Consider the following 13,070-nt stretch of genomic DNA (forward strand, 5'->3'; position numbering starts at 1 on the left):
TGAGATCTTGTTGAACTCACTTATTATTCCTGTAAGTTTTTTCTAGATCCTTGGGATTTTCTACACATCTGTAATTTGGGACAGTTTTGTTTCTTCCTTTCCAATCTGTATGACTTTTATTTCCTTTCCATGCTTTGTTGCACTGACTGTAACTTCCAGCACTGTGTTGAGTAAGAGTGGTAAGATTAGACATCCTCATTTTGTTCTCAGTCTTAGAGGGATGATATTCAGTCTTTTATCATTAAGTGTAATGTTACCTGTAAGTTTTTTGTAGACGTTCTTCATCAAGATTATGAGAGACCTGTTTATAAGTTTATAAGTTGAGCAAGTTTTATAAGTTGAGCAAGTTTTATAAGTTGAGCAAGTTTTCTTCTATCACTATTTCTCTGAGAGTTTAAAATTATGAAAGGGTTTTGAATTTTGTCAAATGCTTTTTCTTCATCCATTGATGTGTTATGTTTCTTCTTTAGCTAGTTAATATGGTAGATTCCCTTGATTTAGTTTTGAGTATTGAACTAGTCTTGCATCTCTGGAATAAACCTCTCTAGTCCATGATGTGGAGAAGGCAATGGCACCCCACTCCAGTACTCTTGCCTGGAAAATCCCATGATGGAGGAGTCTGGTAGGCTGCAGTCCATGGGGTCACACAGAATCAGACACGACTGAAGCGACTTAGCAGCAGCAGCAGCAGTCCATGATGTATAATTATTTCTCATTTTTGGTGAAAATTGTATTGCTAAAGTCTTGTTAAAATATTTTGAGTTTATATTCATGAGGGATATTGGTCTTAGTTTTCTTTTTCTGGTTTTGACAGGGTAATACTAACTTTATAAAATGAGTTGGAAAGTATTCTTTCCTTGTGATAATTGTTTTTATGTGTCAACTTGGCTAGGCTGTGGTACCCAAATAATTGGTTAAACATTATTCTAGATATTTCTGTGGAAGTATTTTTTGAAATGAGATTAAGATTTATATAAGCAGAGTTAGTAAAGCAGATTACCTTCTATATTATGGGTGAGTCCCATCTAAGCAGCTGAGGACCTTGATAGAAAAGTGTTGACTTCCCTTGGGAAATTTATCAACACACTGCCTTGGAAGTTAAACTATAACATTGATTCTTTCCTGGAGATTTTGGGCTTGCCAGTCCTGATACTCACAAGAACCAATTCCTTAAAATAAATCTGTCTTGCATGCTCTTGCTCACTCTGTCTCCATGAATGCATGCATATGCACACACACACACACATCTATCTATCATACTATCTATAAACACACACACCCCTTACTGGTTCTGTTTCTCCAGAGAACCCTGTCTGATATACTTGTTTCTAAATTCTGAAAGAGATTACATAAAATTCGTGTTGATACTTATTTTAAATATTTAGAATTCATTGGTGAAATCACTGTGCCTGGAGATTTTTTGTTTTAAAATTATTAATTCAAGTTCCTCAACATTTGTAGCATTATTCAAATAATTTCACATAGACTGAGTTGTAGTAGTTTGAAAGTTTTTAAAGAATTGGTTCATTTTTTGACATTGTCAGATTTTGCCATGCAGATTCTCTTATTTTCCTTTGATGTCCACATGGAAAGCAACTGCTTTGTTCTTGATATATTGTGTCTCCTTTCTTTTATCTTTGTCAGAGTTGTAGAAATTGTCAATTATGTCAATATGTTAAAAAACCATGTCTTTGTTTTTATTGATTTTCTCCTACATTTTCTTTTTTTCAATTATTTCTGCTATTTATCATTTTATTCCTTGTGCTTACTTTGGGTTTATTTTGCCCATTTTTTTTCTAGGTTCTTCATAAGAAGTTTAATTTTTGGTTTTGGACTTTTCTTCTTTTTAAATATTTATTCTTGATGTTATAAATTTCTGCCTCATTACTGCTTTAGCACTGTCCCACAAATTTTGATATGTTTATTTTCATTTTCACTTAATTCAATGTATTTTAAAATTTATCTTGGGACTTCTTTATCCCATGGATTATTTAGAAGTTTATTGTCCAAGTTGAAGATTTTTCTATTATCATTTCATTATTGATTTCTAGTTTCATTTCTTAGTGGCCAGGGAACATTCTGTTTGATTTAAGTTCTTTTAAATTTGATGAGATGTGTTTTATGGCCTAGGATGTGGTCTGTCTTGCTACTGTTTATTCTTGTTGAATGGAAAGTTCCGTGAGTGTTGATTAGATGCTGTTGGTTAATGATGTTGTTCAGTTCTACTACACAATTGCTGATTTTCTTTCTAGTTGTTCTATCAACTGTGAGGAGAAGGGTTTTGAAATCTTCAACTACAGTTGTGAATTTGTCTATTTCCCTTTCAATTCCGTCACATTTTGTTTCAGATATTTTGCAGCTTTGTTGTATATGCCAATATATATATAGCATTACTATATCTTGTTAGTGAACTGACTCTTTAATCACAATATAATGTATCCCTTCAACTCTGATAAATTTCTTGGCTCTGAAGTCTACTTTATCTGATATTAATATAGCCACTGCTTCTTTCCTCTGTCAGGTGTTTGCATAAAATATCATTTTACATTTTAAGTTTTCAACCTGCCTATATTATATTTCAAATAGTTTTCTCAGAGGCAGCATATAGTTGGGTCGTGTTCTAAATCCACTCGGATTCCTTGTGTTTTAGTTAGATTATTCATATTTATATGGAACTGTTACTATGTTAGGGTTTAATACTTCTATTTTGTTTTTAAATTTTCTGTTTGTTTACTTATTTCTTCATTTTCTTTTTCCTGCTTTCCTTTGGGTTATTTTTAAAAATCCAGTTTGATTTGTATGTCTGTCTTTTATATAGCTTTTTTTAACAGATTATTCTTGATATTATATACATATTACTTATTAAAGTCTCTTGTTGGAGATGGGAAAGTAATGCATACTTTTCAAATGCATTTGAAATAAAAGTTCTCTTAATCACATGTGGATGCTCTCAAGGAGAAATGTATGTCAGTGTCATTTCATTATCCAACTGACTGAAATTCTGTAAAATTCTTTAAAAATGTAACAGAATGAAGAATCTCATAAAGTGCTCTAGAACTGGGAGAAAAATTAAGATGCTTATTTTATAAAGCTGCCATACTACTCACTTCCTTCCAACACTACTTAGATCATTAGGAAAAATGAGGAATCATCTATGAGCATCTAATATATATATATGTATGACATGTGATTTGCCAAGTTATCTCACTTAAGGGCAGATTCTAATCAACTTCATTTTGGGGGAAATTTCACAAACTCATTTTAAACAAACCTCACTGTCACTAATGCTGACTGGCAATACACAAAACATTTAACTCGCTCTTTTCCCTAATCTAGGAAAGTGATGAGAAGTTCAGATTAGAAGTTCCCTGTTTTAGTATTTAACTGTTATAGTTAATTGTACTTACCCAAGACATCTGAAACAACCATAATTTAATAAAAAATATGATGCCAACTATAGCCGTACCAAAAATAAATGATAACTTCTTTCTCTATTTTCCACTTAGTAACTTCTAGCATTTTTCATTTTCTCTAAGGATTTATTCCTCCTATAGAGAGTTCATTAAATCAATAGAACATTTATGTGTTGATAATTTAGAACTCTTAGGGATTCACCATAGTTTTCTTGGGGAAAGATATCACAGATACTCTGACTCATTCAGGATTAACCCTGGTATTAAGGAGAGCAGATTTTCTTGGGATTCATCACCCAGGAGAGATTTTTCCATGTCTTTGGTTCATATTGTAAGTATTTATTTTCTCATTTTAATTCCTGAAGAAAAGAAATTTCAATATAGATAGTGACTCTCTTTAAATCTAATTCTGTTTTCTCAGTATACATTGAGTTCTTCAGTTCTTACTGAAAAAAATAGCAGAAGGGAATATATTTTCTCAGATTACACTTTCCAGTTTCAGCATTTAAGTAGGTCTCAGCAATTCCTAAGTATGATCTGAGGGCTTGAAAACAGTGGTCACCATTATAGATAACCTTTCCACAGCCTGAACTCCTGATTCACAAACAGTTTCATGTCTTGGGAGTTAAATACTCTATTTCAAAATTGTGGCGTAAACACGAAGATGTAAAAATATTTTTCTTTCTTCAGTATCTCATTTCATTAAAGTTTGTAGCAAGATGCAATTTCAAGAACAACATTTTGGAATGGGTCCAAGTTTCTGTGGTAAAATAGTAGGATTGGGTAATTCCCAGAGGATATTTAGATTAATTTAAATTCCTGGCATCTTAAATGGAGCCACAACCTTTCTCCATCCCTAGATCTTCCTCCAGTCTGCAGCAGACTGTACATGACCTGGCTCTCTGAAAGTTGTCCATCCCTACAAAGTAGCATTCATCTACTCAAGAAAATCCATGAAGGGTTAAAAAAAAAAATCCCTCTAACCAATTTCAAATTTATTTATGAAAAGAAATTGTGATGTTGAAAACCTCCCCCACTATCAGGTATTCCTTGAACTTACTATTTAACAAACTTAAAAGGTATAGTGAACATATCTAAGGCAATGATAAACTCTCTATTATTCCATTTATACATTTGGGCCAAATCTAGACATCTGATATGATTGATAGAGCATAAGATAAGTACAAACTCATAGTAAGTGCTCAGTAAATATTTGTTGAGTGAACAAGGGAGCATATATCTGGCTATTAATCTATTAAAACAAATGGTAACTTGCCCAAAAATGGCACTGTGATGAGATTTCTCCTTTGATTTGTAGTGCTGCCACCCTATGTAGTCCTTGGAATGGTAGAGGGTGCTATGGCAGAGAAAGAGACTTTGATTTTGTGCAGGAAATTCCATATAAGTTATCAGCAGCTGGATTGGTAGAGTTGTGATTTTCATTCACCTTTGGAGAAGCCTTCCTTTATATTATAAAAATCGCAAAAATGGTCATTTAATTATAAGAATGTGAAGCAAATGCCTACTTCTTGATAATGAAGTTACCATATATGTGAATGTAGACATACAGGTTGATACTTAGCCTTCTGTACAGAAGTATATCTCGAGACCATTTTCTCCTAAGTATAGATATCTATAGGACTCTAGGAATGCCGCAAAAAGTGTTATTTAAGCTTAAATATTCCCGGTTTTAGGGACATGTAGTTGCAGTCCATGAAGTGAGACCACACCCTGTGGGTGGGGTAGAATTTTCTCCAGAAGAAGAATATTGTCATCATTAATCATCCTGGGGTTCAAAATGAACATGGGGGAAGAAAATGGGATGTTTTCTGAACAAGGGTGAAATGCCAAGGGTACTGTGTCTGCCCCATGGAAGCCTACTGAGGACAAACAAGAATTTGTTTGTTTAGCCCTGTATGTGATTTTTTGCAGTTTATCTTGATTATTCCCAAGCATTTAATGAAGTTTTGTTAAACACTACTGCATGGTTTGGCTATGCTTCAGGAGGTTAAGGGAGATGCTTCTGACTGTGACTGAGTCCATCAGGGTATCAGGGTGGAGGTGTACGTGGCAGGGGCAGGTAGGCGGTCACAGTGTGGCTGGATGTGACAGCCCCTCTCTGAAGCTGCAGTAGTTCAAGGTGAGAACCACAGATCCACATGTGGAGTCACCAGCAAGGGGGGATTTTCATAAGTTTCCTGGAGAGCAGAACTCAGTGGAAGGTTGGCCCCAGCAAGATGTTCTGGGTGGAGGGGTGGAGTCTTTGTCATTCTCATTTTTAATGGATTTAACAGTTCAGCTGCAATGAATCTCAGGCTACAAATGCAAGTCTGCACAAATTTCTTTCTTTATTTTCTATAAATTATCTGAATATTGACTCTGAACCCCTGTCCCACCAAGGAGGCAGGAAGCTTGGCCCCAGTCATTCTGAGTCTTGCCTTAGCCTGACTTCAGGCCAGGATTCTTGGTCCGGAGACACTTTTCTGTCATTTCATGATGCTGGGACCCTGTCTTCCCAGTCAGCTTGGTCCCCTCAAGGCTGCAGCTTGTTCACACTAAAGACACATGTGTATGTGAAACTCTTGGCAGGGCCTGAAGTCTTGGTCCTTGTGGCTGATCCTGCCCACCACATCTCTGAAGAAGGGAGCAGGAACGGGTTCCTGCTGCTGATTGGACACACATGCCTCAGGGGAGGAGGGAATCCCTCCCTGTCTCCTCGCCTTCCCCTCAAAGGCATCTTCTCAAACCTTCTTTCTGCAAAGGACTTCAGCTTTGGAAATGAGAAAGCCTAGAAAATTTCTCATGGTCTGCTTCTCTGCTTTTACACAGAACTCCTGGTTCTAGACAAAGGAGCACACAGCAAGCTATATTTTTAATGTGGGGAAAGAATGAAATACGGGGAGCAAAATACATTAATACACTGAAAAATCATTCTGTTAGAGGATAATAAAAGGCATGTGCATTTATTTTTTGAGCCATAGCCTGTTGAGATTGGGGGACCCTCTGAGTAACACAGTTTCCTTAGGATGCTGAGTTGTGAACAAATCTGTGTAAAAATGTCTGTACTCTGATCACTAGGAGTAGTCGAATTGTAGTAAGAACATCACAGTCAAGCCTAATTCTGAAACTTACTAGCTGTATGACTTCAAGCAATTCAGTTGATGTGCTCTAAACAAAGAGTCAGCAAATTGTTTTTTCTGCAAAGGCCCAGATACTTGGGCTTGTTGGCTGTAGGTCTCTGTCACAGCTACTCAACTCTACCACGATAGGCAAGAAACCAGCCCAGGGACACCTTTATGGCTAAGCATGGATGTGTTCCAATAAAAGTTACCTTATAGACAGTGAAAATTGAATTTCAAATGATTTTTGTGTCATGAATATGATTTTTTTTTGTTCAACCATTTAAAAATGTAAAAAATTTTTTGTTCGACCATCCTAAGTTCACCAGTCATGCAAAAATAGGTAGCCAGTAGGATTTGGCTTGTAGCCTTAATTTGCTGACCCCTGTTCTGAATTGAGTCTAGCTCTAATATTTACAGCTTAGTTTTCCTGTCTGTAAATGCTAAATATAGATGTCCCTTAATTGTTCATTTTTGCTTCTCTGTGTGAAACTGAGAACTGATGCCACTGGTTGCAAAGGGGAGTTGTGTAAATGAAATAAGTAGAACATCTATAGATGGGCTTTCTCCCTTTAGAAAATACCAGTTCTGGTAGTCATCATTTACCTACCTACCTGAGATTTGTTGTGTACGTCAAATGACTTTATCTGAATTTCATTCTGTACAGCACACACATACAAAAAAGAGAAATTTAGAAACTGTTCTGAGCTGATGAGGAAGCTGCAGTGAACTCTTGGCTACTTCCTTTAGGTCTTTTTTTGTGCTGTCTCTGTCCTGCATGTGGAAATATGCATTACCTCTGAATGTAAAATGAAAGTTAAATAAAAATCTATCTGAAAATGTTTTAACTAACTGAAGGTAAGATGTAATATACTCATTTTGTCTAAAAATTTCTCATTTTGAGTATATATTAGACTGTAAATTAAAAACCCAAACATTGAAATTTATGGTGACAATATACAAAATTGGACCTGGTGTACACATTGTATTTCAGGCAGGGATTCCAGACCATTTATTCACAGGGCAGTTGAGATCAGTGTCTTAAGCAGCCTGCTTTAAGACAGATGGAAATAGTGGGGCCCAGGGCAAACCGTTGGAGAAGGCAATGGCACCCCACTCCAGTACTCTTGCCTGGAAAATCCCATGGATGGAGGAGCCTGGTAGGCTGCAGTCCATGGGGTCGCTAAGAGTCTGGCACAACTGAGCGACTTCACTTTTACTTTTCACTTTCATGCTTTGGAGAAGGAAATGGCAACCCACTCCAGTGTTCTTGCCTGGAGAATCCCAGGGACGGGGGAGCCTGGTGGGCTGCCGTCTATGGGGTCGCACAGAGTCGGACACGACTGAAGCGACTTAGCAGTAGCAGGGCAAACCATACAGTGCATCTTCACTCTTCTTAAAAGTATTTACTTTAAACAAAACACACTGGGCAAACAAAAGCTAAAACAGAGTTTTGACCAAATCAATAAGTTGATCAGTTGAATCTGGACAGTTTTTGGACTCCTCTTATGGAATAAGTTAGAGAAAGAAGGTACCCATGGAAAACTGTTTTTCCTATGAATGGAAATGAGGGCTGACCTGAGAAAGAGGTGGAGACAATGAATGTCTTTGTTACGTAACTGCATAGAGGTGGTGAGTGTTGTGAAAGTTATTCTGGCCTGGGGGCCTGGTTCTGGCATTTCCTACTTATAAACTTGGGATTAATAACCTAACTAAAACCTACCTCATGAAAATTAAATAAAATAATCTATTTGAAAATGTTTAAATAATCATAAATTGATATGTAAATATTAGTTATGCTCCTATATACATAACTGTTGGCTAGTAAATGCAGGTCCCTAGCAAGATAATATGGCATCCACTTTAGCTTTTTGTTGTTTCTTTCACCATCACCATACCAGCTTCATTCAAATAGGAGCTGGGCAATAAGGCACACCTTTTTATTACAGGGCCAAGGATTATATTATCAGTTTTTCTCTTTTAACTAGAACTCACTGTTATTATTGTTTGAACCCCATATGACAAAGAGCTGGTGGAAATCTAGCTCTTTCTCTCTCATTCAGCTGTCATCCTTTGCCTGTGATTATATCATTCTTTGAAAAGGTGACATCAGATGATAAACTCTTATTTCAGCTTATTTGTGGTTTTTAAGAAAATGGATCAAAGGATTATTAAACAATACATTCTGTGATATTTTCCATCCAAAAACAAGGGGTTGGGTATTACTGAATTTGAGCACTAAGGGTTGTTCTTTGTTAAATAAAGAGCAAATTTAAACGTTTGGGATGGAATTGGTTAGACAATGAATTAAACGTCATCTTGCCACTTAAGATGGCATTAACAAGATGCCATTAAATGCCATCTTGTTCATGTTATTAGGAATGTACTGAGTATCTAACTTAGATGCTTAATTTCTCTGGGAACCTGGAAATTAAAGCTATTTTTAGTTTTGTTTTACTGTAGAAGTCCTAATTTCATTAGGTATGGGAAATCTCATGGCCGACCCTATCTTTTGCATTGAACTTTGTCCCAATGTACTAGTACTTTTATTTTAAAAAGATTATTTCCTACTTGAATTTGACTTTCCTCTATGAGCAAAAACATTTGCTTGTGTATGGGAAATCCTAACAAGATTTTGTTGTAATAGCAGGGGAGAAATTATAGTAATCATTTATTCTTTACAACTTACTTTTTCTTTTTTTGTCTAGTTTTTCAAACTATGAGAGTCAAACTTTTGAATCTCAAGCATTTTGTTTTCCAAGTCCTTTAAATATGTTTGTTTTCTTATGTCTGTTGGAAATAGTTTTGTCTCTGCAGTCCCTATACTTGATAATTGCCAGATAAATATTATTTTGACTTAGGCCTGCAACACTCATCAGCACTTCTCTACTTATTAAAGCAAAAAATCTTTACTTCAGAGTAATGTAGAAGGAAATGATAGGGTTTGGGGGTAAGCAGAGAGCATAAGAGATAACTGAAACTTGACTGAATTCATTCTTTCTCAGAAATGTTTTTGTCAAAAATACTATAGTGTCTTGCTTTTTTATGAATTTCATTAAATCCTAGGGCATCTCCTTCACATTTCTGGGTTGGTTTCTCTGATAACTTGCTTTCCTGCTAGTCTTTAATAAGTCTGTTACTATGATTTCATCTTGCCACGCACATAATAATGAAATTAAATTGTTAAAAAAAATACAGCATTTGTTTAAGTTGATGAGTCATACCACACATTCAACTTAACTTTCTCTGTGAGAATAGTTAATGATTGGTGAAAAAGTAAAATTAAAACTCTACCTGTATTTCTACAAATGTGTTTAGACTGTTAAAGAATGGCTTTGCTGCTGCTGCTAAGTCACTTCAGTGTGACCCCATAGACGGCAGCCCACCCCGGCTCCCCTGTCCCTGGGATTCTCCAGGCAAGAACACTGGAGTGGGTTGCCATTTCCTTCTCCAATGCATGAAAGTGAAAAGTGAAAGTGAAGTCACTCGGTCGTGTCCGACTCTTAACGACCCATGGATTGCAGCCTACCAGGCTCCTCCATCCATGGGATTTTCCAGGCAAGAGTACTGGAGTGGGGTGCCATTGCCTTCTCCAAAGAATGGCTTTAGTTACTTGTTAATTAGTTTACTTTTTTAGATTTCCAATTAGTTTGAACCAGATACCTGAATGGTTTCCTAAATTTTCTTTAAGAACAAGGTCATGAGCATACTAACTGCCTTGTGATATTTACACCAGATATTTTAAAAGTCAGTAGACTATTTCAACAATCCAACTGGCTTCTAAGAAAATGAGACTTTGGCTTACAGGGTGGGATATTATCTGATTTTTAGTTTGTCTGAACCAGCTATTTGGCACAACCTTAAGTTTACGACCCAATTATTTGGAGGAATGGCAGAAAATGGAAATGAACTTTGAGGGGCATACAATGGCATAGATGTCCAGTAGGGATTGTGAAATTTTGTACTTATAAGTGTCTCAGAGGCCAGAGACCAGTAACACCTCTTCTCATCTTCCCCCCTTCTCATAAAACTTGGATATTTAAAGAATTCTTATTACCAAGGTGTCGTTAACAAAAATTAGTCTCTTTACCTTTGGACCAAATCTCTTCTCCACTTCTGATTTGGGGATAACCTAGACCTGAGTCAAGATGAGTTTCTGGTAAAGACAGGTTTGCAGGGTAATAAGACTCTTGATGATTTCTTCTTTGGCGACTGGTCCTTAGATATGTAGAGGTGACAGGCTCCATTAATTAGGAACAGCAGCTCCAGCTCTGCCTGTTACTTTATCTCTGCTGTCAGGCTACTTTCATGCTGAGGGCCAGCCGTGACATTGACAAGGGGAAATTGATCTAGAAGCGAACACTCTCCTTTTTGGGATGTGATAGAACCCCCCCCCCACATTTGTCATCTTAGCCTCAGGATCCCATGAGATTAAGACAATTTAGTAAAATAAAGAAATGGAAACTTAATTATCATAATAACACATCAAAGTTGCAGAGACGAAGTTTCTGCTGGAGGTAGTCCATTCAACTAACTGAAAAATTTAAAGCTTTCTCACGGTAATACACAGGAAAAACACGGTAATGTTCAGTCTTACTGTGGTGTCAGATGCAACTAACAGAACTTCAGGACTGGAACAGGGAACCCTCTTTGGTACCAGAGAAACAGAAAAGACAATGAGGATCAAAAAGTTTGAAGAAGAAGGAGGTGCCAGAGAGAAGCGATTTCTGGATGAAGGACTTAGGTAAACTTCATGGAAAAGCTTCTCTTGGAGCTGTGGGAAAGTGCTTTTCGAGTCACCCTCTGGGATAGTTGTGTATTTATGATCATGAAACTTTAAGTTGGTTTCATTTCTGATAATGGACTACAACTGTGTGTATTGCTGACATTTCAGCTGAAAATCTGAGGTTATAAAACAAATATGGGAAGATTCTTGCTATATATGACCATAGAAGCTACTGGCAGAACCAGTGGTTTTATTTTGTAGTGAACCTCTAGAGTCAATGCTGCAAAGCTATTTTGAGTCTAAAACCCAATACTTCCTTTTGAAAAAGTCAGGTTTAGAAACTTTGTTTTAAGGAGACTCTTAACTGTGTGAACTCCTGAATGATTTGTGAAGTTGTGATTTTCATGTTTGCTACAATATTGCTAGTATCTGTTATTGTACCTGAAGAGTTTTGATGAATATTTGTTGAACTGATTGAGTTAAATTGGGAAGTAGCAACAGTCAGACTCATGGAAGAGCTCTAGCTGTGTGCCTGAGTCATGCTGTATCAAAAGAGTAAGAATTAAGCACCAAGGTCTTAAAGTTAGTACCCAGCTGCTCTCTGGATGGGAAATGGTTCATCTGAAGGGAATGTGTGGGAGAGAAATATATATGACATCTTTTATTCCATTAATTACAGGGTAGCTTTCATTTGCTTATACTCTATTTTTGAATTATTTTTATGCTGTCCACAGCTCATTGATATTTTGCTTTGGTCTTAGTGTTGCTTGTAAGGGAAAGGCGAGTGTAACCCATTTTCCCAGGGAGATGGTGTCCCAGGACACTTTTCCCAAAGGACTGCAGCTCTGATTCATCCATTCTTTTGATTGCTTTGGTTTTACTTCATTTCTACCCTTGCTAAATGCTAATGAAATACATGCAATAGAGAAATGTATTCTAGAGGTTACAAAAGGACAGAAGTCATGGCTATTTACTCTGCTCACAGTGATTATGCTTTCAGTACCCCAACATTCCCCAGCTTGAAACTCACCCTCCACGATAGCTTTCTGTTCACAGTCGAGCTGCATACCAAAATGGGCTTTGTCCCACCCCTCCCTTGCAGTGTGACAAACCTCTGGTGAGAGGATGATGCTAAATTCTTTGACCATCTGTGTAGTTTTGTGCTTTTCCCTCTCCGTCTGTTATCAGGAATGTCTAAAAACATAGTATTCTACAGCTGTGTGGATCATATGACAAATGTCTGAAGGGTTCGGTGTTTGCATCTGAAGACCTCCCTTTGTTTTCTTTCCTCCCAATATGAACTTTATAGGATAGTCAGACCCATGAACTTGAGTTTGCGTTTACCAGTGAGGCGATTGCTTGGGCTCTAGTCTTTACCTTGATGACACTTAATAAACTTTTATTGTTTTTTTTTACTGGGTATCTTTACAAATCCTCATCATAGACCACAGGAGAGACATTATTATTAGAGAAAACTGGGGTTTCTTGTAAACATTCTGGAGAGTCCTTGACCTCTGGGAAACAATGGGCCTCCCGCTCAGCTTCCAGCTGCTGAATCTTCCTTTCCTTTTCCTCTAAAACTTCTTCCAGCTGAGTGATCCTCTCATTCTGAAGGGAAACCTGAGTCGACAACTCCATTATCAGGCTGACTTTTCGGTCACCGTCTTCCACAGGCGGGAGACCGCCACAGGACTCTTCCAGTGAGCTGTCTTCTAAGGCAAACAAGAAAAGGAAAACCTGAGCAGTTTTAATTAGATTTCCCAGAACTCAAAGAGAAGGAAGATGAAAAAGCTTCATTTCTCATGTTCTTAA

General features: G+C 37.0%; 1 protein-coding gene across 1 annotated transcript in view; it reads right to left on the reverse strand.

Moving 5' to 3' along the window:
- Positions 1 to 12,679: 12,679 nt before the first annotated feature.
- CCDC192 (coiled-coil domain containing 192) overlaps positions 12,680 to 13,070 on the reverse strand; it is a 212,291-nt gene continuing 211,900 nt past the window's right edge. Inside the window, exon 6 of the mRNA XM_070374845.1 lies at positions 12,680 to 12,970. Within this exon, the coding sequence (XP_070230946.1) occupies positions 12,684 to 12,970 (287 nt within the window). The 3' untranslated portion in view covers positions 12,680 to 12,683. The remainder of the gene's footprint in view (positions 12,971 to 13,070) is intronic.

The sequence above is a fragment of the Bos mutus genome, chromosome 7, assembly GCF_027580195.1.
Source record: "Bos mutus isolate GX-2022 chromosome 7, NWIPB_WYAK_1.1, whole genome shotgun sequence".
Classification (NCBI taxonomy): domain Eukaryota; kingdom Metazoa; phylum Chordata; class Mammalia; order Artiodactyla; family Bovidae; genus Bos; species Bos mutus.